Genomic DNA, 27,018 nt, shown 5'->3' with positions numbered 1-27,018 from the left:
AGAGTGCAGATCCCAGCGCCCACATAACAAGACAGGTGTTACACACACACACACACACACACACACACACACACACACACACACCTATAACCACTTCTGTCGCTTCCCCATCTCTGACTCTGGCCTCCTGTGCTTTTTGCTACAGGCTCCCTGCTGGGCACGAAGGCTCCACTATGGGGCTAGCCTGGGGACTAAGTGTCCTGTTCCTGTTGCGTGTGTGTGGCAGCAGCCGCATTCCAGGTGAGTCTGTGATCTCCGTGCGGGGTGGAAGTGCAAGCTAGCTCAGGTGTGCCCCCTCCTGTGTTCTCCCCAAGCTGTCTTTCCTGAGCCCTGAGAGTCACGGGTGCTTACCCAGCTCCTTGGGTGGTTACCAGGTCTCACCCTGCCCCTCAGAGCCAGGCTGTCCATTCCTAAAAAGCCGACTGTCTTCTGCCTAACAGAGTCTGGGGGAGACAACAGCGTGTTCGATATCTTTGAACTCACCGGAGCTGCCCGCAGGGGCTCTGGCCGCCGACTAGTGAAGGGCATGGACCTGTCCAGCCCAGCTTTCCGAATTGAAAATGCCAGTCTGATCCCCCCTGTGCCTGATGACAAGTTCCAAGACCTAGTGGATGCTGTGCGGGCAGAAAAGGGCTTCATCTTCCTGGCCTCTCTGAGGCAGATGAAGAAGACCCGGGGCACTCTGTTATCTGTGGAGCGAAAAGATCATTCTGGTCATGTCTTCAGTGTGGTCTCCAACGGCAAAGCCGGCACCCTGGACCTGAGCCTGAGCTTGCCCAGAAAGCAACAAGTGGTGTCAGTGGAGGAAGCTCTCCTAGCCACTGGCCAGTGGAAGAGCATCACTCTATTCGTGCAAGAAGACAGGGCCCAGCTCTACATCGACTGTGAGAAGATGGAGAGTGCTGAGCTGGACGTCCCCATCCAGGATATCTTCACAAGGGACCTGGCCAGTGTTGCCAGACTCCGCATTGCAAAGGGAGACACCAATGACAATTTTCAGGTAAGTCTTACTGTCACAAGGACTGCATTGGAGGTGATGTCTGTAGACCAAAGTTAACAGATCTCAGACTTAGGGAGCAGCAGATTACCCTGGAGAGCTGGTTAAATCCTATACCTGTATCACTGCCCCCACCACACCCCAGGGTCAGGTGAGGGGCCTGAGAATTGTCATTTCTAGCAAGAAGCAGATGGTGGTGATGCTGGGGGCCTGGAAACCATACTTTCAAAACTGCTCAGAGAAACAAGTAATGATTTTCCTGTAACAAAGCCTATTTAAGTACTCCTTGTGTTCTTAGGAAAGTAAGTTGTATCAAATGCATCCTCCAATTTTAAGATGTCTTGAAAAGGGTACTTTGTCAGTATCTGATTCCTTAGGCAAGCATACTTCCAGTCTGGAATTAAAGATTGAAATAATGATCATTTGCCCTTGGGACTTCTTCCTTGCCATCTAAATTTTTACAAGCATGGCTTTGAACGCCCACATTACCTCTTTGACATTGGAGAGTATTGGGTCCTCTGGACTTAGGATCAGATTCCATTTCCTGTGTACCCCAAGCAGCCTGATAACTTGATTCTTTGTAAAATACTCAAGTTGGCAGAAGACACAACTAGGATTTTGAAGTTGTTTAGCAGTTTATGTGTGTTATTTTGACATAGTGATTTCAAAACAGCTCTTCTAAATTTTCCGAGCATTTTTCATGGGCTTTTCCTAACATCAAGAGACAGTCTGCCCCACCCCCCACTCTCAGCATTACAAGTAATGTGTCCTCTGCCCACAGGGGGTGCTGCAGAATGTGAGATTTGTCTTTGGAACCACACCAGAAGACATCCTTAGGAACAAAGGCTGCTCCAACTGTGAGTACCCCTGTTTTTAAGACATGGAGAATTCTGGAGAATTCCACCAAAACCACCCTGAGAAATTTAACCAAATAGTGTTTGTACATAACTTATCCTGGGAACCATAAAGGTATACAAAAGTGACCTCAAGGGGTATTTCACACATGTATGTCTCCTCTATTTACAACCCTCATACCAACTGAAATGTCTTTTGCAGTCGAGAACTCAAGGGGCTGCCTGGCAGCTCATGTGCTGAAGCCCTTCTATTACCTTTTGTTTCTTAGCAGCTGCCAATGTCATTCTCACCCTTGACAACAATGTGGTGAATGGTTCCAGCCCCGCCATCCGCACCAACTACATTGGCCACAAGACCAAGGACCTGCAGGCCACCTGTGGCATCTCCTGTGATGAGCTGTCCAGCATGGTCCTAGAACTCAGGGGCCTGCACGCCATCGTGACCACACTGCAGGACAGCATCCGCAAAGTGGTCAGTGCCCTCTGCACCCACTTGCTAGCCCTTGCATGTCACCACAGGTTGTTCCTGTGGGCGGTTGGACACTAATGAGCATTTGCCCCTTTAGACGGAAGAGAACAGAGAGTTGGCCAGTGAATTGAGGCGGCCTCCCGTCTGCTTTCACAACGGGATTCAGTACAGGAACAATGAGGAATGGACTGTGGATAGCTGCACTGAGTGTCACTGCCAGGTAAGGGACCCTGACAAACTATAATGAGAACTGATAGCATGTATTTGAAGCCATATTTCTCAGGAAATACTCAAATGACCACACACATTCTTTATATGTGCCCTGGCCTGCTACCAAAGTGGGTTTCTTTTTCTTTAGCATGGATTTATGACATCTACAAATTCCTCTCTAAGCTCTCAGAAGGTTTATAAAATTCTTAATTATACCCCAGGCTAAATATCTAAGAGAACAAATCTGCTTAAGCATCTGAATAATTTACCTGCTTTAGTTCAAAGACCAAGTGTTGAATGTCAGGTACATAAAACCTGCTTAGAGCACCTTTTTTTTGCCAGCCCTGATTTGTATTCAGCTTGGGCAGGGAGGTTCTTCTAATACTGCATTGATTGTTGGCCAGATTGCCCAGTCCACATGGTTAGGATGTTGCTATCTACTTACCTCCCATGGCACTGCCTGCTGGTGTGTTTCTCCCACACCAGTGACATTTGGAGTTCAAGGCTTACATGGCTCACCTGGAAAAGCAAAGCTTAAATACAAACATTGGCTACCTTTTTTTTTTTTGAGCATCAACTTCAGTAAATTCCCATCTTTTCCAATGAGTGACAAAGTCTTATTTACAGACTGACTCATGGTTGCGTTTTATAAGTTCAGTTTCAAATATAGATTTAACCCACAATGTTTCTTGGTTTCTCTTAAATAAATTTGTTGTTTTATAACTATCTCACCTGAGTGCCAATTAAAAAGAACTCTTTAAAGAATGGAGGGACAAGTAACTAACCCTAGAACTATATGAAATCAGGGATTGAAGAAACAATAGAGACACTCTTTTGTAAAAACCATTGCCTTAGAACACTTAACAGCCCTGATTCTGTCTTGGCTTAGAGAGGAAATATCACAGAAAGCTTCTCTTTGTACTATGCTTGGTAACGTTTCCCTCTCATTCTCTTGCCTTGCAGAACTCAGTTACCATCTGCAAAAAGGTGTCCTGTCCCATCATGCCCTGTTCCAATGCCACAGTTCCTGATGGAGAATGCTGTCCACGGTGTTGGCGTAAGTTCCTAAAATGACATAACCATTCTTCAGTGGCTAGCTCAGTTTTGGTGTGACTTGATAGCTGGGTACAGCACTGGAGCCCAGCCCCACCCCAGCTCCATCAGACAGTTCCAGTCAGATTCTTGCTGCTGCACCTGGGTAACCAACAGCTAGCCTGATGTACAGAGCCCAAAACTCCATGGTGACTACCCATCTGGATTATAGCATAGACAATATTGATCTTGGTACAGCTTATGGATTCTGATATTATGCTGTGAGGAAAGGAGATGAATATGTAGCAACAATAGGTTTAAGTTGATTGACTTTAGAATTTGACTTTTCTGGTAGAAAAATCTACCGACAACAGAACTGATAGAAATCAGTGTAAGCAGTGTACATTTTACAAAGGCTTGGAAATCCCACCTGTTTTATCTGCAGTGATGGGAAGCCTAAGAAACTAACATCAGTTAGAGTTTCCAGGTAGAAAAAGAAATTGGGCACTATATGGTTCTCTCTCTCTCTCTCTCTCTCTCTCTCTCTCTCTCTCAGGTTTGTTGCCAGTATAATCGCTTTGTTGAAGTGATATATTTAATGTAGTAGGCACAAGTCATTAAAAGTGATTCATTATGACTAAGATAAGGAAGAAATCAGGAAAGGAGCATTACACACACACACACACACACACACACACACACACACACACACACACACTGGTCATGGCTCAGAATAATCAATCCCATGGTAGCAATATTGGCACCATAATATTTTTTCTGTGTGTCTGTTTCTGGCCAACATTCATCTGAGGTGTGAGTTACAGGGAACAAAGCTGGCTGAGGGGTAGCAGAGTTCTGAACTTGAACTAGGGATTGCTAGGAAAACTTCCAACTGATGGCCAAACAAAACAAGTTTTCTGTCTTCTGATAGACACATGATTGTAGTCATGGAGCCTGAGCAGATAATAAACAAACACATTCTCCTCTTGTGAAAAATGTGTGCAGAGAAGGCACTAAATGCCAGGGTGAGAGGAACAACAAATTGACTAACCTCATGGCGGGGTGAGAGCCAGAGCCAACAGCAGCAAAGCTGCCTTCGAACACGTGAACTGGGACTTCCTTGACCATTAGAAATGATTCCAACCAGCTGTCTAAAATGCCTGCCAAGATATCTTAAGTTAGTAAATGGCAATTTGTTTGAAATGCTTAGAGGAGAAAAGCTAGTGAGTTGAACAGGAGAGCGTAGGCTGTGAGAAGACCCAGCAGTACTGACCGGAAAAAGCATTTGTTACCCCAGGGCTGTCCACATGACGACCTTGAATGAACCCCAGTGCTGGCCCAAGAGGAGCACTGCTTTTCCCCCTGTATAACTGAAACCTTGTGCCCTTTGACCTTAGGCCAAGGAGATGTCTTGTGGGTCACACTGTTGTGTTCATGGGTAATAATACTCAACTGCATACTTGGAGAGTCTTAATCACTACAAAGACAGGTTAACTGTTAGATGATGGACAGGTTAATTAGCTCTACCACTGTAATTACTTCACAACCTACATGTGTATCTAAGCATAAGCATCTGGTGAATACACCAATGCAAACGATTTCTATTTCTTAATTATAGCACCATAAAGCTAAGAGTAAAAAAAATATGTAAGAAAAAGGAGAAACACATTGCTTTGTACCCTCTGACGAATGAAAAGCCTGAACAAGCCCTCTGAGTAGCAGCTCATCTTAGTCACCAGATGCTAAACAACCTGTTTCTCCACAGCCAGCGACTCTGCGGACGATGGCTGGTCTCCCTGGTCTGAGTGGACCTCCTGCTCTGCGACATGTGGCAATGGGATTCAGCAGCGTGGCCGCTCCTGTGACAGCCTCAACAACCGATGCGAGGGCTCCTCCGTCCAGACCCGGACCTGCCACATTCAGGAGTGTGACAAGAGATGTAAGCATCTAGGCCACTAAGGGGTGGAAGTCTAACCTGTCATCATTGTCACCACCAAGAGACTCTCCATAGCAGGGAGCCTGAGGGCACACGTTCTAGAATCTGGATCTGAGTCTCAGTTGCACCCCTGACCTCTGGAGCCTTGGACAGGATCTTCCCTCCCTGAGACTCTCTTGGGAAATACAACAGCCGTTCTTAAAAAACTTCTTTTAGGCATTTTATTTAGCTAATGTATATAAAACAGTTAAAATAGAGCTTGGCACCCTTTAAATGTTGGGCTGTTAAAATAACCCACAAAGACAGCTGAGTATCATCTCCCCTATGGTAGAAAAGATTCTACTTTGACATTCAGACATGTGGCAAGAGCCAGTTTCTATCTCACACTGGATTTAGCTGCCACTGACCATGCATTAGAAATATTTCTACGTCCTCCCATGGAGACTCGGCCACCTCCAAATCAGAATCACTTATGTGTGACCATCATCTTTCTGCTTTAGTTAAACAGGATGGTGGCTGGAGTCACTGGTCCCCGTGGTCATCTTGTTCTGTGACATGTGGTGATGGTGTGATCACAAGGATTCGGCTCTGCAACTCTCCCAGCCCCCAGATGAATGGAAAGCCATGTGAAGGCAAAGCTCGGGAGACAAAACCCTGCAGGAAAGATGCCTGCCCGAGTAAGTGTGAGCCTTGCCAAGGGCTGTGTGGGAGGAAGCTCTGCCCAGCTGGTCACCTGGTGTCTGCAGCCTACAGTTTAGTGGGTCATGGAGCAGGGGAGCTCACTCAGTAAAAAAAACAAACAGTAACAGAGTCCTGCGTGCTCAGCAGCTCCTTTTAATGAAAAACAGTGGGGCGGGGGTGGGGGGCGGGTACGTTTCAAACTCACCCAATTCCCAAACATTCTTCTTAGGGCCAGGATAGAAGATATTTTCAACAGGCTTAGGACAGTCGTCTATGACAGCTAGGGCATTTGAAAATTGATGGGAATTTTTGCATTTCCTTACAGTCAATGGAGCCTGGGGTCCTTGGTCACCATGGGACATCTGTTCCGTCACCTGTGGAGGAGGAGTGCAGAAACGAAACCGGCTCTGTAACAACCCCGCACCCCAGTTTGGAGGCAAAGACTGCATTGGTGATGAGACAGAAAAACAAGTGTGCAACAAGCAGGACTGTCCAATTGGTGAGCCATGGAGCCAGGGACAAAATCACTCCAGGAGCTTTCTGCTTTATCAGTGCTATAGTCAACATTTGGGAGGTCCTGATGGTCTGATTATTGTAAGATGCAGGTGGACCATTTTTGGTACCAGAGACCCTACAATTCTGTATCATTTTTAAGTAGCACATGGCATAATAGCCCATTAGACCACCACTTAGCTGTCTCTCACTTCGTTTCAGACGGATGCCTGTCCAATCCCTGCTTTGCGGGTGCCAAGTGTACTAGCTATCCTGATGGCAGCTGGAAATGTGGTGCCTGTCCCCCTGGCTACAGTGGAAATGGCATCCAATGCAAAGACATTGATGAGGTGAGCAACCAACAGCTCTGAGAGACCAGACCTAGGAAAGCAACTAACCTGTCCCAGCCTCTTCCTTAAGGCAGCACTTGCCAAGCATTAAGCAAACTGTTGATTCCTCCACAGTGCAAACTAGTTCCTGATGCCTGCTTCAACCACAATGGAGAGCACCGGTGTGAGAACACAGACCCTGGCTACAACTGTCTGCCCTGCCCACCACGCTTCACTGGCACCCAGCCCTTTGGCCGAGGCGTCGAACATGCCATGGCCAACAAACAGGTACAGTAGATGGGCAGACCAAAGTAGAAGAGGGCTGCACTGGACCAAAGAACTGGAAAACAGAAAGGCAGTGAATGCACAGTCTGGTTATAGCTGCATGACCGAGTAGTCAACATACTAAAAAATGCTGGTCTGAAAAGAAGCTGTTATCAGATGGGCTTGCATGGACCACATCATATATACCAAGCAGTTCAAGAAAACCCAATGTAAAGTAGCCTTCGCCAATATCCTGAATAGCCTCAGAGAGAATGGGGAGGGACAGAGGAAACCCATCATCTTCCAAATGGTACCTCTGTCTGCTTGGAGATGAGAGGGATCAGGACTCTTCCTGTTTTCATGGTGTCTTGGGATGCTCAAATGCTCTGGGTTAAAATTGGGATATTGTACCCTTAGGTCTGCAAGCCCCGTAACCCCTGCACAGATGAGACACATGATTGCAACAAGAACGCCAAGTGCAACTACCTGGGCCACTACAGCGACCCCATGTACCGCTGTGAGTGCAAGCCCGGCTATGCAGGCAATGGCATCATCTGTGGGGAGGACACAGACCTCGACGGCTGGCCTAATGAGAACCTTGTGTGTGTGGCCAATGCAACTTACCACTGCAAAAAGGTACAACCAGCTTCCCTGAGGGGCTTCCCTTTCAGAAACATGCCAAGGAATTTTTAAATGTTGAAAGACTGAAAATGAAACTGAAAGATTAAACCTCCCAAAGGCAGAAGGATATTAATTTTCATTATTATGGAGTCATTTGGTGCCAAGAACACAAACGGAACAGGCTCTTCTGGCGACTGTGTTCCAGAGTCAATTCTTTTGTCCTAAAAACTTGCTTTATCAAGAACCTCTTAAATATGACTTGTGTTCACAGCAGCTACAAAGCCTAGAGCATTTATGGTAATTTCCATATGTGTAGCTTCCCAAAAAATATCTCATGGCTTCTCCTTCTCATAAAAACTGTTACAGGAGCAGCAGCTGGAACATTCTGTTCAGAGTGCTCCAGTGAGCCTCTCATGTATGTGCTGAGCAATTAATACTAACTAATGTGTTTGCTTTTCTCCCAGGACAATTGCCCCAACCTTCCCAACTCAGGGCAGGAAGACTATGACAAGGATGGAATCGGTGATGCCTGTGATGATGACGATGACAATGACAAAATCCCAGATGATAGGGTAAGAACAAGTGTTCTTCATTCCTCCTTCATCCTCATGTACAATGAGAGGCTGAAACACTGGGATTCAAGGGCATCACGAGGTGATAGCAAAAATGATGCCAAATTGATTATAGAGGATAATTAGAGATTATTCAACATGTCTCAGTAGTTTGAAGACACAATCTTGTCATCACAGCTTCCCCCCATTTGAGACATTATAATGTATACACAAAGGACCTTCTGAGATTCATTTCAGATATCCCATCTAAATGGCAGAATGCTTGGAGTATTCTGAGAGTTAATATGAGGTTACCTTCTGTATCTCCCCTATCTATAACCAAAGATAATCCAATTTTCATCTATTACATTCTCCTGTTTTATAATTTCACATACACTGAATACTGAATTTGTATATCAACCAAGTACAAAACAGCCACTGCAGATCTCCAAGGGTTTATCCATATTATGCATGTGGCTTCAGGTTTTAGCTAGTTTCTCCTCTTCGCAGGACAACTGCCCATTCCATTACAACCCAGCCCAGTATGACTATGACAGAGATGATGTGGGAGACCGCTGTGACAACTGCCCCTACAACCACAACCCCGACCAGGCAGACACAGACAGCAACGGGGAAGGAGATGCCTGTGCCGTGGACATCGATGGAGATGGTAAGGGGATCCCTGGCTCTGCAGGACAGAAACATGCATGGCTTCAGCTTACGTAGTGATTGTTGATGTGTGATTTAGCTGGAATAGCCATGGCTGCAGAGCTCAGTTCCTGTCTGTCCCCTGCTCTCCATAGGAATCCTCAATGAACGAGACAACTGCCAGTATGTCTACAATGTAGACCAGAGGGACACTGACATGGATGGGGTTGGAGATCAATGTGACAACTGTCCCCTGGAACACAATCCAGACCAGGTAGGTGGGCTCCTTTCAGGATCTCTCAATAAGGTGCTGCAGACTCCCTTTCTGAGCCTAAGACAATGAGTTTGCTAAACTTTGAACCCTCCCATTACCAAGGCTCTCAGTTTTCCCAGAGCCAGCAGTAGTATGTACCTGTGAATAGTTTGCCTGGAATGGGCTCTTTGCAAATAGTCTTGGAGATCTTCAGTGTGAAGATCTTCAGTCTTGATTTGCTACCATGGTTAAGATAACTCACATAGAACAAAGAGCTGAGACTGACAGCTCTACAGTAGTATCACTCATATGGAAAACTGAGAAGGGTGGGATCAAGAAGCAAAGTAAACAACTTTAGTGGGTAGGAACATTATCTGTTAAGAAATCAGAAAACTAAAATGCTTCTAAAATCTGGAGAAAGCATTTTTTCTTTCTTCTAAGGGACTTAACGGCGCACAGGCATCTTCCCTGGCCCATGCAGAGAGAGCTGAAAAAGGGCGTTAACACAGGTTTCCTCTTAGAGTATTTCTTGTCTATGTCGTCCATCCTTATTTTCTAGGGATAAAAGTTGTTTTGTTTTGTTTTTCTAAAATGATTGCGCTGAATGTGTAGAAATCAGCTCTTTAAATGGAAATATTTTCTAAAGATTAGAGAAATGAGAATTCCAGTTTCTCTCTCCTAATATTTTTTTATGAAGTTGTGTCAGCCTAAAAGCAACAGAGAAGTGGCTTGAAACCATCATGGGAAGCCCAGTGGCCTGGGTTAGCTTTGCTGATCAGATGGCATTGAAGATCATCTGCTTTGAGTTTGGGCCTACCAGACACTAAACTTCTTTAATACCATTAAACCTCACTAGATGAGTTTTTGGTTCCTCGGATTATAATAAATTTTATAACCAAATTCAAACATCATATAAAAATTGTAAAAGCAAAGAACATAAATACTGGCAAGAAAAAATCCAGTTTTTCTATGAACAGTTCTAAGTATCTTGTACATATTAAATGCTTAAGTACTCTGAGAAAATTTGTTTGGAAAAAAATTTAGAGTTTGACTTTATCTGAGCCAAAGATGAAAAGCCTTATGGAGTAGATGTAGAGAGCCAAATGCCTTAAAAATAAAAATTGATTTCTCATACATGTTACCCAGACTAGGTATGCACAGAAAAGTAGTGCCACACTGCCATGATTATGTCCTAGAGTAGAAGTTGACATGGCAACAAGTTTGCAGTTAACTTCAATAGGAAATTATAACATACACCTTAGGGGATGATTTCAGTTAACATTAAGATATAAAGAGTTACCACTGCATTCCCTTGAGTCATTTAAAAATAACTCCTTCTATGTTAGTTAGAAAGACATATTTTTAAAAAAAAAAAAAATCTTAAAGATCTCCTCTCAATTTTCATGTAGAAATAAGGAACAGGGTAATAACCTTTTTGAAACCTAAGGCTGATATGAATACCTTTCTTCAGTAGTGGAGAAAACAGGAAGCCCACTGGCCATATCCAACAGGGAGAATTTATCCTGCTCTGGGGACACTGATGTTATCTTCTCTGATTTACCAACTCTGTTGATGCCTCTCTTCCAGCTGGACTCTGACTCGGACCTCATAGGGGATACCTGTGACAACAATCAGGACATTGATGAGGATGGTCATCAGAACAATCTGGACAACTGTCCCTATGTGCCAAATGCCAACCAAGCTGACCATGATAAAGATGGCAAAGGAGACGCCTGTGACCATGATGATGACAATGATGGCATTCCTGATGACAAGGACAATTGCAGGCTGGTGCCCAATCCTGACCAGAAGGACTCTGATGGTGAGTAATTGTGACCACTTCCTAATAACACAACTGGAGGTAAAAAAATAAAGCATCTGAGAGGATGACATAACAAAATACCCATTTTTGACAAGATAGGGAAGTTGGGACCCAGTTATAATAGTGTTTCAGAATTCCACTTAACTCTTGCCTTTTTGACCTTAGGTGATGGCCGAGGAGACGCCTGCAAAGATGACTTTGACCATGACAATGTGCCAGACATCGATGACATCTGTCCTGAGAATGTTGACATCAGTGAGACCGATTTCCGCCGATTCCAGATGATTCCTCTAGATCCCAAAGGGACATCCCAAAATGATCCTAACTGGGTTGTACGACATCAGGGCAAAGAACTTGTCCAGACAGTCAACTGTGATCCTGGACTTGCTGTAGGTAAGTAATGAGCTCTTAATCAAGAGATGAATACATGGGAGAGAGGCAAACATGTAATCTGGCAGTTGAACCTGTGACCTGTGGCCATTCAGAACATCTGGGAACGTAACATAACCCTCTACAGGTGCAGCCTGTAATCTATCTCTGTCCTTGCCTTGCAGGGTATGATGAGTTCAATGCTGTGGACTTCAGTGGCACCTTCTTCATCAACACTGAGAGAGATGATGACTATGCTGGCTTTGTGTTTGGCTACCAGTCCAGCAGCCGATTCTACGTAGTTATGTGGAAACAAATCACCCAATCCTACTGGGACACCAAGCCCACAAAGGCTCAGGGATACTCAGGCCTGTCTGTGAAGGTTGTGAACTCCACCACAGGGCCTGGTGAGCACCTGCGGAATGCTCTGTGGCACACAGGAAATACCCCTGGCCAGGTAAGAAGCCACGCCCTCTAGAAGGGAGAGTTGATGGGTACCTGAAGAACATTGAGGACACAGTGCTCTGGCCAGGTTTCCAGTGGGGAGCCATAGCTGTCAAGTTCTCATCATTACCAACTCTAGCATTAAGCTCAGTTTTACAAAATAACAGTATGCTAGAATGGAGTGTGCTCTAAGCAAGAGTTGGCCTTTAAATCTATAGGCAACTCCAGCCTTTTCAAACAAAAACATCCTTTTCTTTTTCTCTTGTTGCTTTATATTCATTGACTGGCACACAGCTAATGAGAGCATCCTTGGGGAAAGTCTACACTGGCCCCTTTCCAAATCTAGACCAATCAGCACCGTTCAAACAGTTTCCTCAGAAGGAACCGTGTCTTATCCTTTTTTGTCCTTTTCCTTCAGGTGACCACCCTGTGGCATGACCCCCGTCACATAGGCTGGAAAGATTTCACTGCCTACAGGTGGCGTCTCAGCCATAGGCCAAAGACTGGTTTCATCAGGTAAGACTGCAATGATTACATTTCACTTGTAGTCACATCAATAGGCACAAAGGACAATGCAAAAAGTAGCAATGTCACCAATGATTTTCTTTTTTACCCTGCAGAGTGGTGATGTATGAAGGGAAGAAAATCATGGCTGACTCAGGACCCATCTATGACAAGACCTATGCTGGTGGTAGGCTAGGCCTGTTTGTCTTCTCTCAAGAAATGGTATTCTTCTCTGACCTGAAATACGAATGTCGAGGTAAGAGCAGCATGGCAATGACTGTATAGTTAACAGAGCAGATCAATAAGGATGACAGTCAAGACACAGTCTGATTTAGAGACTGTAGGAGGGAGAGGCTTAGTTATTTCTATTTTGCTTTTGAGGATACAAAGCTGAATAATGCCTATGAATTCCTGAGTCTTTATCAGCAATATTAATTTGTCCAGCAGTCTCTACATGTATCCATACACAGGGCAGAAACAGTAGCCAAGTGGCTACACGGGTCTTTTGTATGTATTATATATCTTGCATTCTACTTATGAGTTAATTTTTATCATCAGAGCACAAGTTGTGTTTCCTAACTTTTGCCTGTGTATGGAGAGCTGGAAAGAGTATTCATTTTCACTAATAACCTTAGCTTTTTTTAACCTCCATTTTCTGAACTGCATGATTTTTTTAAGCTCCATCTGAATCCAGCATTTGACATTTCACAAAATATGTGCTTAACAAATATTTACCAAGCCAACACCTAATGCCTGTAATCAAAGGCATTGTTCATTAAAACTAAAAACATCAAGAATAAAGAAAGATGATTGGTATTACTAAAAAATTAGCTTATTTTTCAGTCTGAATTTTTAAAGTGAAACTTGGTAAACTTTCAACATTGAAGATTTTAGAAAGTATAACACAAACGGTGGGAAGTTGTATGGTATCAGTCTCCTGCCATCAGTATCAGCTAAGAAAAGGATGGATTAAATGTGTTTGAATAATCTTAAATTATGATTCTATCACTGTCCCAGTAAAGTTGTCCTTGAGTTGCTAATCTCTTCCTTGGTATTAAAATGACTGCTTATTAATCAGTTTTCATTTATGTGTTTATTAACAGATTCCTAATCATCAGCTATTGATCATAACCAATGCTGGTATTGCACCTTCTGGAACCAAGGGCTAGAGAAAACCCCCAGGATCACTTCTCTTCACCTTCCTTTTTTCTTTGCTTGCATCGTGTGGACGCCTAGAGCATGTGACCTGCCTCAAGAAAATGCAATTTTCAAACACAGACTCAGCACTCAGCATCTAATGAATGAGAAAGCATCTTCCAAGAATATAAGCAATTTGATTTGCTTCTGAACAAGCAGAAGGAGCTCTTGCTTTCCTTTGGAAAGGTGCCCACTCCACTCTACCTTTTTGTGAGGCCATCTCTGAGCAGCAGACTCAGAAGCATTTTTCAGGCATGTCAGAGAAGGGAGGACTCTAGAATTAGCAACCAAACTACCCCTGGAGTAGGTCCTCAGGAGTGGGAGGCAGGGGACAAAGCAGGAGGGACGACGCTTACCCAAGAGATGTTCGTATGAAGAAATATAGAGGAACGGTTACTTGCTCAGTACTCAGTCGATGCTGACCAGTGTTAGTTGATTAACCCACCACCAAGACAGGCACTTGAGTAAGCAGGGAAGGGAGAGAAAGCCTGGCTTCCAGGCTGCCTCCTTGTCCCTGCCCCTCACATGTCACTTGCAGTGGCCATAACAGGGCTCAGACATGTAAGGCAGTGCTGCCTGCCCTTGGATGGCCACGTTGGAATTGTCTATTCCACATGTACCTTGTGCAGATGTAACAGGAAAGTAGGAAAACCTACCATCTCAGTGAGCTCTGGCTGCCTCCACAGAATGGCAGCTGTGCTTTTATTTTTATGGTTAGAAAGGCACAAAATTACTATCAACCTAACTAAAACATTCCTTTCTTCTGCAATTACCACGGAGTCTTCCAATTCTCTTCTGTTTTTCATTTGACAAATGTTTTACCAATATAACATATTTATTTTTTTATCTATTTTGGAGGATGTGTCTGAAGGATTATTCATGGAACAGAAAGAAGTGTAGGACTATCAGTATATCTTTGTTATGAGTCTTCATGACTGTAAGATTGTAAATACAGATTATTTATTAACTCTGTTCTACCTGGAATTAGATTGCATAGGGCAAATGTTTGCGAGCAGGTGGCTGGCATTGAGCAGCAGGTGGAAGCTCAGCTGCTTTTCACTCTGCTAAGAGTAGTTTGGTGCACTCTAACTTGGGTGTTAGGGTATGAAAATCTCCAGCTTGAACTCTTTCTGTTATGCCTTTGTTTTGTACGGTGGAAGCTTGCTCTTTTTTTTTTTTTTTCTTTTTTTTTTTTTTTTTTTTTCTTGCTTTGCCATTTCACATGGAATTGGTTGTGTATTTGCAAGTGTTCCTCCTTGCAAAGGAAGCCACAGCCCTCTAAGGCTCTTCTACCCACCCTGTGCCTATTTCCAGGGAGAAGAAAATCATACACACCTATTTTTTCATTTTCCCAAAAGAGAAAAAAATGACAATAGTGAAACTTACATACAAATATTACCTCATTTGTTGTGTGACTGAGTAAAGAATTTTTAGATCAAGTAGAAAGAGTTTAAGTGTCTAATGAACTTAAAGCTACTGTAGTACCTAAAAAGTCAGTGTTGTACATAGTATAAGAATTCTTTGCAGAAAATTATTCCCAATAAGGAAATAGCATTGATGTGTTAAATACAACTTCTGAAAGTTGTGGGGTTTTTTTTCTATCATCTTGTATAACATTGCTTTATTTTTATAAATTATTTTCTTGTTGCAATTGGAACAGATATCTCTCGGATTGTGTAGATACGCTATTTAAATAATTTATCAGGAAATACTGCCTGTAGACTTAGTAATTCTATTTTTATATGTTTGCACACTGAATTGAAGAAATGTTGGGTTTTTTTGTTTTTATTTGTTTTTAAGGTTGTGTGTATGTGTGTGTGTGTGTGTGTGTGTGTGTGTGTGTTTTGCTTCTACTGCCTAGTTTTTACTATTTGTCAATACCTTTTTTCCTAGGAATGTGCCTTTTTGTACACATTTTTATCCATTTTACATTCTAAAGCAGTGTAACTTGTATATTACTGTTTCTTATGTACAAGGAACAACAATAAATCATATGAAAATTTTTATTTATACTTACTGTATGCATGCTTATTTTGTTCCCTACTGGCTTGATAACATGAGGTGTGGAAAAATTCCATCCTTTAACCAATAGAGCACACACAAAATAAAACAATAAATTACACTTAGAGCCACTATATGATTTATAAACACTAGACTCTGAAGATACAGTTGCTAGATTTGTGGAAGACAGAAAACACAAACAAGTCTACCACCTTAAAAAAAAAAAACATAAATTAGAAATTTGTCCTGAGTCACAAGCCCCAGAAGAACACAATTTTATATTTTATTCATGTGAGGTGTCATGTGCTGAATCCTTCTCAAAGTCCGGTTCCATTTCTAAAGAGAATGAGAAGAACAATGGCCAGGACAGATGTGGAGCACATGTAAGGCTCACAGCTTATTCTTTAGTTCTGAGTGACTGGCACTTGGGTGGGCAGCAAGATCACGGCCACAGAAGCTCATGGAGAGAGAATAGCTGTCCTGGGAACTTAAGCTCTGTGCTTAACATGACACTTGTCCTCTTTTTTTTTTTTTTTTTTTTTTTTTTTTTAAAAAAAAAAAAAAAAAAAAAAAAAGACTAAAGAAATGCAAAATTTGGGACTGGAGAGATGGTTCAGCAGTTCCAAGCACTTACGCTCCTGCAGAAGACCCTAGTTCAGTTCCCAAAACCCATGACAGCAGCTCACAATTGCTGCTTGTAACTCCAGCCCCTGGGGAGCCAATGCCCCCTTCCTGCCTCTCCAGAAGAATACAGTACCTGCTCTCACATGCACAGACCCACACACAAACACAGACATAGAATTAAAACCAAATCTTCGAAAAATACATATTTTGGAAGGAATGTATATGTGTGAAATTGTTTTGTGAAGACCATCCTGTAACAGAATTTGAGTCTTGGATTGGTTAATCATGAATATGAAATACCAATTAATTTCTAGTTTCTAAGAAACCTATCAAAGAAGAAATTCTGTCAGGTGGAAGGCCTAGCTTGCAGGTCTGTGAAAGACTAGAAAGATTGGCCAAGTTCATGGAGACTTCCTCCCTTGTTGACTTCCTTCAGTTGTTTTAAACTCACCTATCTGGATGGCACAATGGCATGCAAATGTAAATTGCCCAATCACTTTACAGACTCAGGGTGAAGCAGTAAGAGCCAGAAGGCCCTGGGGGAAAATGATTGGAAAGCAATAATTATTTGAAATGTGACATCATTCTTTCAGATTATTCAATGTGAACTCCTGGGAGAAAATTCTCATTCATTTTTAGTAAAATTTTGAAGCAGAACTGATGGAGACATAAAACGTGGCCAAGGAACTCTTACTTAGGCCAGGCATGTTCCATTCGCTGAGACTGACCTTCAAGTCAGCATGTTATGCCAGAATAAAGGGCTTGTTAAAAATGAAAATGACATCATCAAGGTGATAGATCTCACCTCTTATAGGAGTTTATTGTCATGTGTTCCGGGACAGTTAGACCGAAGGGCAGTAAACTGGGCTCCTGGAGAATTTACAACTCAGGTGCTGCTGGCTGTTTTCTTAAAGAGTCATAATGTAGGAAAACATACTGTGAGCCTCCAAATTCATTCTGTAAGTGAATTAGCCCTTTCTGTTCTATAATTTTTATTCTTGTTCTGGGAAAAGCACTCCAGCTTAGAAGGAACCTCAAAATAAAGTAAAATATATGTATATTGTATATAAAACAATAGCAAGGCTCATGATGCCCCAAATGCCATTTACAGAAGCGCTCTGTAAGGTCATAGCCCTGTGCAGTGCACACCTAGAAACGGTTTCTCAATTTCTCTTTGTGTTTCTCTCTACCTTTCTCTCTTCTCTCCCCTCTTCTGTGTCTCTGTCTCTGTCTTCCTACCCCTCTTTCATACATCTCAAATACAAAGAAAGCACAGATGTAGAAAGCTTGAACTCTAAAAGGCTGCTAAGGCAATGGGAACACCTCTCCATCCACTCTAGATTCCCACCATGTCACTTCTATCCTCCGACTGTTCCCACTCAAGCCCTTCAACACCAGGAGTGCCACAGATCATCCTGGGAGATTCTAAAATCATGATTTTTAACTTTTGCTGGCATCTCACAGGCAAACACAGGCATCGAAATAAAAGACACTGTAGTATGCTGGCATCAGTGCAAGCTGCTGCTATGTTATGTGGACAAGCAGTGGGCTGGGGTTATAGCTCGGTGGAAGAGTGCTTGCCTAGTATGTGGAAGGCCCTGGGTTCAATTCCCTGTACCTCGAAAACAAAAACAACAGAAATGAACATACAGTAAACTGAAACGGAGTCGGATGAGATAAATTGCCAGTGGATGCCTCTAAAAACAGTAGGTATAGAATTCTTTATTTTAAGAAGTCAAAAAAATCTATAAGCAATAGTTTATGTGATCCAGGGACAGAAAACAAATGTGTGGTAGCAAAAATGAGCAATGTTTCATACACATCACTCCAAATAATTGTATTCATGCATAGCCAGGCAATTTTTGAATTAGAAATATACTAGACTTTCAGTTATAATACCAATCTATCTCATGGACATTGACCAAAAAATTTCCCATAAAACCAGGTTACTGACTTATAACTAGAAAAACTTCTCTTAAAGTTGTACTACAAACTATTTCAATGTGGTTCATCTTTACTTGCTGCATGCTCAAATGCTCAAGCTCCAGAAGAATACAACAAACGGAGAGTGATAAATAATCCACCAAACTCCAACTTAAGGGGAATACCATCACTGCCCAGAGAGTTCAGGCTCTGCTGGCATTGCTTTGCTGAGTAAGTTCATTTATTCCTGTGTCAAGTTGAACTTATTAGGAGAAATTAGACAGGCAAGAAGAAGGAAAAGCAGAGGCAGAGCAAAAACCTATGGTGACCACAATCTATCTGAATGATGATGACGTTGAAACCCATAAAATCAAATAGAGAGGGCTGAAGATAGAGCTCAGCAGTAGAATGCACAAGGCCCCTGGCTCAATATGTGTGTGTGTGTGTGTGTGTGTGTGTGTGTGTGTGTGTGGTGTGTGTATATATATATATATATATATATATATATATATATGAAAGCAATCATCCCACTCCACTAATTTAATACAACATGCAGATGTTACAATGTTGGGTTTTATAATTATCCCTGATATTGTAAGATCAACAATACATTTGTAAACATTTTCCAGGAATTTCACTGAAAAAAAGCCATTGAACATCACACCCTAATTTTCAAAAATATCAGAGAAACGCAATCAGCAAAGATGGGATTCATGTTAAAATCATTATTTGCAGAATAGTCTCTAGGATGCATTCACTGAATACAAAGAATTCAGGGGAAAATGTAATTCCAACTTTCTCAGGAGCAAACCCTAGCAAGTCCTGGTTTGGATTCTTCACACTCTTCCATTCCATCTCCAGACTCCTGTTCATCTGCAGATAAAATAGCCACAGTGATTACACAATCAGAAACATGTACACAATTAAGAAAAATAAGCCAGTCTAGTAAGAATTAACCCTTTTGTCATACACTATAACGATCACATCCCTCTTTAAATATATATATTGAATAGTCACCACAACCTGCAGATAAAGCCCACAAGAAGAATAAGATGTCTACCTTCACTGAGGCTATGGCTCAGAGAACTTTTAGGGTTTTGAGAGGTAAATGATTCTGGATTTAGGGATAGACGTCAAATTTTCCTTTTTGCTTTCTGCTGACTTTCTGGTGAGTAGGTTGAAGCCAAAAGTAAATGTTAAGTGTAATGTTCATGAGAGATAATTGCTGCTTGTCGCTTAAAAGAGAGAAAGAAATCATATCACTAACAGAACACATTGTTCTACCTTCTGTGCAAAGGTTAGCAGAAAGGGAGAATCAAGAATGGAATCAAATGAAAGAAGACAATGAAAAAACAGTATCAAATTGTGGAATGCTAAACAGTGCAGTAGCTCTGCAATACGGCCTTTCAGTTCTTCAAAACGTTACGATAGACCTGGCTATTCCAATCCTAGGTATATGTCCAAGAGAAATGAAAACATATGCCTAACAAAAACTTGCACACAGATATTTATATCAGCATTGTATGTAATGGCTAAGAATTTGAGATGGTCCAAATGTTCATCAACTAATGTATAAATAAAATGGGCCAGTTCATAAAAGGAATGTTCTCAAAAATAAAAAAGAATGGATTACAGATAGGTCCTACAACATGGATAAATCTTGAAAGCACTATACCATGTGTAAAAAGTTACTCACAAAAGAATGTGTATTCTGATTCCACTTTAGAAAATATTCAGAGTAGGCAAATTCATAGAGACACAAAGTAGGGAAACATAGTGATACAGTCACAAAATGGAAAAGAAATATTAAACAGGATGTAGAGGGAGCTAGAACAGACCAGAAATGGACCACAATGTCATACACAAGCCATGAAGAGTAATAAAATTGCACGCTTGTAGGCACAAGTCCCTCTACGCAGGGGTCAAAGGCCCACCCCACGAATGCCCATTCACTCTTGGAGGCTCACCTTAAATGGCACTTCCCATGTCCCAGGCATTCATTATTTCTGTAAAGTCACTCATGTTTTGTCCTGAAGCTGTTATACTTGCCCTTCTTTTTTGAGTGCTTGTCTTCATCAGTAGACTGAGGAGAGCCTCAAAGCAGTGATGGTGACCTACTCATTTTAGTTCCTAGATCAGTGGTCCTCACCTGGGGGAAATTTGGCCCCCATGAAATTTAGCAAAGCGTGGATACATTGACATGGCTCATGGAGAAACAAAAACTAAAAAAGCACAAATAAATTTAAAAATACTTTCTGTTTGCGGGTTAATAATATTAATATTGACCAAATATAGGGGCTCATGCCTCTAATCCCAGAACTCTTGAGGCTCAGGCAGGGGGATTGCCATAATTTCGAGGCCAGTCTGTAATAGTGAGTTTGAGGCCAGTCTGGGCTATAGTGTAAAACCTTGACAGAAAACAAACGAAAGTACTGATATTCTTAAATGTCCACATGACCCAAAGTGATCTAAAGAATCTATGCAATCTGTCAAAATTCCAGAGACATTTTTCAAAACAGTCCCTATATTCTTATGCAACTACGAAACACCTTAAAAAGCCAAAATATCATTGAGGAAAAAGAAAAAAGTTAGAAGTATCACAGTGCCCTAATTTCAAAATATAAAATAATTGCAATTAAAATAGCATTGTACTAGCATAAAAACAGACATATCAGTCAATGGACAGGAAAGAAACTCCAACAGGATAAAAGCAAATGAATTTACTCTCAACTGATTTTTGTGAAAGTAATTAAGAACACACAACAGAAAAGGAGAATTTCTTCAATAAATTGTGTTGGGAAAACTAGATAGCTACATGCAGAAAAATGAAATTTCATTCTGATTTTATACCATCTACAAAATAAACTCAATGAATTAAATATTTAAATATAATTTTTGAAACAATATATTTGTGATGATTAAATATTGATTGCCAGGTTCACAGGATCTAGAATCACCTAGGAAGCAATCCTTTGGGTATGCTTGTGAAACATCATCTAGATTAGGTCATTTGAGGTAGACCCACCTTAACTGTATGTAGGTGGCACCATTTCGGGACTGCCATCCTATACTGAATTAAAAGGAGAGAGCAAGCTGAGCTCCAGCATTTATCCTTCTTTGATCCCTGGCTGTGAATGGAGTGCGACCAGCCACTTCCAGCCCCTGTTGCATGACTTCTGTGCCATGATGGACTGTACCCTGGAACTGTAAACCAAAACTAATCCTTCCTCTCTTAAATTACTTTTGTCAGATATTTTATCAAAGCAACTGAAAGGTAACTAATATAACATTGGTGTGTGCAATGCTTTTATTTTTATTATGACCACAGAAAGCATAGGTAACAAAAGCAGAAACAAATAGGGAAAAGCTTCTGCACAGCAAAGGAAGCAGTGAACAAATGAAGCATAAGAAAATATGTGAAAAGCAAACATCTAATAAGAGGCTAATATCCAAACATATAAGAAGCCCAAGTAGCTCAACAGCAAGGAAAAACCCAATTTATAAAATGGACAATGGACCCAAACAGCTATTTCTCAAAAGAATACATTCAAATGGTCAAGAAAATGAAAAAATGTTCAGCACCACTATGATTAGGGAAATGCAAGTCAAAACAAAATGAGATGTCACTTCTTATAAAACAGCTCTTACTTAAAAAACAAAACTAGTGAGTAATGGTGAGAAGGCAGAGCATGACAGAGACTTGGACACTGTTTAGGGGATATAAACTAGTACATTCATTACAGAAAACTGTTAGAGAGTCCTCAAAAAACTAAAAATAGGACTACTTATATTACCCAGAAATCCTACTTTGGGAGGCTGAGAAGATGACTTAGTCAGCAAAATGCTTACCATGTAAACACCAAAACCCAGGTTTGATTCCCAGCACCTGTATAAAAAGCCAGATGCAGTGGCTCACATTTGCAATCCAGAGTCTGCAGAGATGGAGACAAGCTTGCTGGCCAGCAACGTAGCCTAACTGGCAAGTTCCAGGTCCCAGTGAGTGACCTTGTTTGAAAGAACAAGGTCCTGAGGAATGATGCTCAAGGTTGACCTCTGGCACTTACACACACACACACACACACACACACACACACACACACACACACACACGGGGAGGGGGGAGTCAATATGTCACATGCATAGCTGCACTTCCATGTTCATTGCAGCATTATTTACGGTATTCTGTTCTTTGAAAGGTTATATGATTTTTAAGGAAGAGAAGGTCCATGTGTACAGAAAAAAAATCAAGGCAGTATGTGTAAAGTGATTCAACAAAGAGCTAACATAATCAGAGGAGAAAGAAAATGTTAACAAGGGTGGTAAGAGAGGACTGGAGTTCAATTTCTATTGAAGGAGCACAGTTTTGGTGGTACAATGGTGTGCACAGCTGCCTTCCATTGATGGAACCTTGAACACTTCCTGGAAAAAAAGGCCTAAAAAACAGAGGTGTAGGAAAGCACCAGCAATCCTGAGTCTAAACTAGCTATAATCAGAATCACATTTAGGTGACTAATCAGAAACTAAGAGGAAAACTTTGGGGCAGACTGTGGAGGCCTTAAACAGCAAGTAAAAGAATTTAGAACTCATTCAACATACAGTGTCCAGCCATCAACGCTCATGGGAAATGTGGTTATCAGAGGTATACTCTGAAAAAAGTAGGGGTGGTCAACAGTCGGGGACAGAAAGAAAAGAAGACAGGGTACAAGGGACACTGCCGGAGGGAACAAAGTACTTGAAGATTACAAGTGCAGAGCCAAAAGAGGTTAGAAATGGGAGCAAAGGAAGAAGATGATTCTGTGATAACTCAGATTTTAAGCATAAGTAGTTGAGGAAACAGAAGGAAAGTGTGAGTTGAGAGGGAAAGATGAGGTTGTCAAGTTGTCCAGTAGGCGGATAGAAATATGGCACTGAAGGGGGCTGGAGAGATGGCTCAGGCTCAGTGCTTAAGAGAACTGGCTGCTCTTGCAGAAGACAGGTTTGCACCCCAGCACCCACATGGCGGGTAACAACCATCCATAACTCCAGTTCTAGGGAATCTAACATCCTCTTCTGTCCACCACAGGCACTGCATGACATGGGTACACTTACAAACATACAGGATTATACATACATAAAATAAAAATAAATTTAAATATATATATATTTAAGAAATATGGGACTGAAGGGTTAGTTCAAAACTAATAGATCATAAGCTTTAAAGGTAATAGATTAATCAGTCCAGATTTGATAGGTAGTATGTTTTAGAGTAATCTACATTAGAGGTTAAAGTTTAAGCTGTTTAAATAGGCTTACAAACTATGACATTGAGTTCTGAAATGGATAAGTAATTGAATATTTGTTTATGCTAAAACCGCCCATAGTATCTGAATTCTGTGCCATTGTACTATTGTAAATACAAGACTGGACCACGGAAACATGGCTGAGAACACAGAAGTGGGCTGGGAAGGGAAGTGTGAAGACAGAAACGACCATAGAAGAGTGGTATTTTACAAATTAATTCCCTGAAACAAATTTTTGTCATTAAAGTTTAGAGGCTGAAATGCTAGGCAAGTCTTTTAAAATTATTCATTGCTGTTCAGACTACTTTCCCTTTTCCTCTGGCATCAACATTGTTTTCTAGATGACAGACCTGCCATGAGGAATGATGCATTTCATAAGGGTATTAATCTTGCCTTGATCTAAGAACATTGATGTGTATGTCCTTAGGCTCCCACGCTCTTAATGACAGCATCTGAGGCTCACAATATATAGTCTTGTCTTCCTCTACTTTAATGCACAATATGTGTATATTTAAATGCTTCTAAGAATTATTCACAAAATGCGTGTTCTCTAAGCCTCACCTGCTGTTAGTTTCTCTGGAAGGCTGAGTTCTGGCTGGTGGTCCTCTGAGGAGAGGCTTGCACTGACACCATTCATCGGATCATCCAAGAAAGACGGCCTTTTCAGTCTCCCGATGCCAAGAGTCTTTGCCATAAAATAGCTTGATGTATCATTAAAAGCCTCCTCCTTGGACACCTGGAGGCATTTCACATTCGCCGCTTCAATGCCAGGAGCTTCTGGCACACAGTGCCCAGCCAAGGCTTTGTCAAGATAGCCTTTGGAAACCCCATATTCCTCATTCTCAAGCATGTTTGTATTGTCTAGCTCTATTTTCTGGACCTTGGCTTCAGACTCACTTAGTAATTCACAGTGGATGGGTCTGGAAAGCTGGGGGTACTCAGGTGCTGTATCCTCAATGCCTTTGTTTTCCCTTTCAGAAGAAAGCCCAGTGGTGGATTTTTGTTTGCCTATACATGCATCCAGAAGGCACTGCAACTGTTCCTCAGACAGAAGTGATGTGGAGTCTAACTGAGGAAACAAACCAAAAGTTTTCATAGTCAATTGGCTGAAGAAACATGTTTATTTGAGGTAAGCTTACAGGAATATGCTATGACTCCAGGTGTCAGGAAACCCCTTACCCAACACAGGCAAATAGGAAATAACTCATTCCGAAGTAGCCAAAGCTTCAGGGGAATATTCAGCAGCCCTACACAAGGAGTTTAGAATCTATCATACACACTAATCTGGATGAGGAGTCATATAACACTGATAAAAATGAACTACTGCATCAAATTACCACTAACACTCTCTTAACACACAGATGTAATCAGAGCTGAAAATGAAGATGTTAGAAAAGCATTTTTCAATTTTAAAAGACTTGGGTCACAAGGCAGAGAAGTAGGCTGTCACTTCTTTGATAAACAGCCAGGAATCCTACCATAATTTCCAGTCAATATTCCTCTGTCTCTACCCAGTCCTCAGTGTGAACCATGCCACAACACAATTCTGTAACTGGGGAAAAATTGGGCAGATGACACCTGCCCCCAGGGATTCATCACTTGTGTGTTCCTATCTACAATGCTCAGTGACAACACAACACTGCAGGAGACAGAAAAAGAAAAGTGAAGGAGGGGCCCATCCTGAGACTTGCAGTTGGCAGAGGCCAGTGACATTCCAGGAGCAGTGCATCTTGGGACAAAGATTTGATCATTCATATTCAGTCTCTGCTTATAAAGTTTATTTGGGGCTGAGTGTTTCAAACAACACCTTATGGATTTAAAAGCATTTCCTTCCCTTACAGTCTCACACTGTCACACCTGGTTTACATAGCACTGGTGATACAACCAGGCCTTTATGCATGCTAGGCAAGCTCTCCACCAACTGAGCTATGGAGTAGCTGGTATTACATATATGTGTGAAATTGCCTAAAAACAGATTTGATTAATGAAAAATCAACATATTTTTCTTCCAGTGACATTCTGAGGAAACACAGCAAAGTGAACCAAAGGAAAGGACAAAGGAAAGGAGAAAGCCATGGCCTCCAAGAATTCAGAGAACAGCAACAAATTGCAACAAATTCAAAAAGTTACTAAGATATTGAAACACATTGGAAAAATGCCCTGTTCTAATAAGTCAGCATATTCAAGGAAGTCAAGGAAAATACCAATTAATACTCCTGAGAACAAGAAGACCCCATCAGAAAACTTACTCATTAATTGCAACAGCCGTAATTCTACTTCAACAAAGAAAAATTATGTTCTTGACATACTTCGAAAAGACACACTAAAAATGGCTGGGGATGTAGCTCAGTGATAAGGAGAGTGCCTGTCTAACAAGTCCAAGGCCCTGAACGCAGTCCCTAGTAACACACACATACACACACACACACACACACACACACACACACACGAGTATAAAGTGACTAAACAGTTTGTATACTTGTAAATGTACAGTACTGAATAGGAGCTATCATTAGAACAAATGTATCTAATTCCCTATTTTTGTGGACTGCTTCTAAGGTAGCTAATAAAATAGTGTGCAAAACAAGTTTTTCATCATGTTTTTAAAATATATCCTGTATTTAAGACTATTTTAAGACACACTGGTATTAAAACTCAGTGGCAAGGCAAGTGCCACTGAGAGTTTGATAATAAGAAGAAATTGTCTAGGATTTTTTTTTTTCTTGGTGATATTTGGAATACAAATCAGGCAATTCAACCTGAGGCTAATGTACATGTCAAGAAATAGGAGTCGAATTGTACATTAGCAAATCCTACTTTTAATAAATAATTTTAACAATGCAAACGGGGCACATGGTACAGTTCTCATATTCAGAGCATTTCCTTCACCCTCCTATGTAAGTCCAGTCAACTAGATAATGTAGTCTAGTATAGCAACAGGTGCTGAAAATAGGCCTTTGAATTTTGCTTATATGACATTTCTTACAATAAGAGGATTATTGCCTTGAATTTAGAAAGAAGACACTCTGTCATCTTCACCAAAAACTTATCATTATGAAATTTCCAGACAACATAACAAGTTAGCCCACATTGGAGAAGGAGAATGAAGGATTATGGAAGTCAGGTCTCTAGAGGAACAGGTAGAGAGGAAATGGTGAATAATCAAATATGTTGGCCACTTCCAGAAACAATACTGATAGGATAGAAGCTTGGAAATTCTGATGGTGTTTTCAGCTAGATATCCAGACAGTGAAACAAAGAGACGAGTGAACCAGTTGTAGACCCTGGGAGAAACAAAATGTTCTATAGAAATAGAGGAATGGAAATGGATTAAGCAAAGAAAAAATAATTGTTAACTGTAGGACAAACAAAAAGTTTGAGAAATGAAAAATTGAGGAGAAATTCTCAACCAGCTTCTCTAAAATTACATTTTATAAACAACCAGTATGCAAATAAAAATAAAGAGATGAAGGCGCAGCACAGGGGTAGAACATGTATTTCACATACAAGGGCTCTAG

At 41.4% G+C, this 27,018-nt stretch overlaps 2 protein-coding genes across 3 annotated transcripts in view; one reads left to right on the top strand and one right to left on the bottom strand.

Annotated features, from left to right (window-relative positions):
* Thbs1 (thrombospondin 1) overlaps nt 1–14,640 on the top strand; it is a 15,398-nt gene extending 758 nt beyond the window's left edge. Inside the window, exons 2-22 of one of the 2 annotated variants that reach the window (XM_017796147.2) lie at nt 146–240; nt 441–1,000; nt 1,779–1,854; nt 2,124–2,323; nt 2,418–2,540; nt 3,494–3,587; nt 5,328–5,501; nt 5,999–6,175; nt 6,505–6,678; nt 6,894–7,021; nt 7,136–7,288; nt 7,682–7,900; nt 8,350–8,457; nt 8,947–9,106; nt 9,240–9,358; nt 10,925–11,159; nt 11,325–11,552; nt 11,714–11,985; nt 12,391–12,488; nt 12,593–12,732; nt 13,580–14,640. In XM_017796147.2, the coding sequence (XP_017651636.1) occupies nt 174–240; nt 441–1,000; nt 1,779–1,854; nt 2,124–2,323; nt 2,418–2,540; nt 3,494–3,587; nt 5,328–5,501; nt 5,999–6,175; nt 6,505–6,678; nt 6,894–7,021; nt 7,136–7,288; nt 7,682–7,900; nt 8,350–8,457; nt 8,947–9,106; nt 9,240–9,358; nt 10,925–11,159; nt 11,325–11,552; nt 11,714–11,985; nt 12,391–12,488; nt 12,593–12,732; nt 13,580–13,587 (3,513 nt within the window). In that variant the 5' untranslated portion in view covers nt 146–173 and the 3' untranslated portion in view covers nt 13,588–14,640. Of the gene's footprint in view, nt 1–145; nt 241–440; nt 1,001–1,778; nt 1,855–2,120; nt 2,324–2,417; nt 2,541–3,493; nt 3,588–5,327; nt 5,502–5,998; nt 6,176–6,504; nt 6,679–6,893; nt 7,022–7,135; nt 7,289–7,681; nt 7,901–8,349; nt 8,458–8,946; nt 9,107–9,239; nt 9,359–10,924; nt 11,160–11,324; nt 11,553–11,713; nt 11,986–12,390; nt 12,489–12,592; nt 12,733–13,579 lie in introns of both variants that reach the window. The other variant, XM_008825290.3, reaches the window with a different exon arrangement.
* Nucleotides 14,641–18,885: 4,245 nt separating this feature from the next.
* The window catches only part of Fsip1 (fibrous sheath interacting protein 1), a 211,742-nt gene continuing 203,609 nt past the window's right edge, over nt 18,886–27,018 (bottom strand). The window contains exons 8-9 of the mRNA XM_029559762.1: nt 24,062–24,569; nt 18,886–19,094 (exon numbers count right to left, since the gene is read on the bottom strand). Of these exons, the coding sequence (XP_029415622.1) occupies nt 19,021–19,094; nt 24,062–24,569 (582 nt within the window). The 3' untranslated portion in view covers nt 18,886–19,020. The remainder of the gene's footprint in view (nt 19,095–24,061; nt 24,570–27,018) is intronic.

The sequence above is a fragment of the Nannospalax galili genome, unplaced genomic scaffold, assembly GCF_000622305.1.
Source record: "Nannospalax galili isolate Female #2095 unplaced genomic scaffold, S.galili_v1.0 scaffold629, whole genome shotgun sequence".
Taxonomy (NCBI): domain Eukaryota; kingdom Metazoa; phylum Chordata; class Mammalia; order Rodentia; family Spalacidae; genus Nannospalax; species Nannospalax galili.
This window is presented reverse-complemented; position numbering and strand designations above follow the sequence as displayed.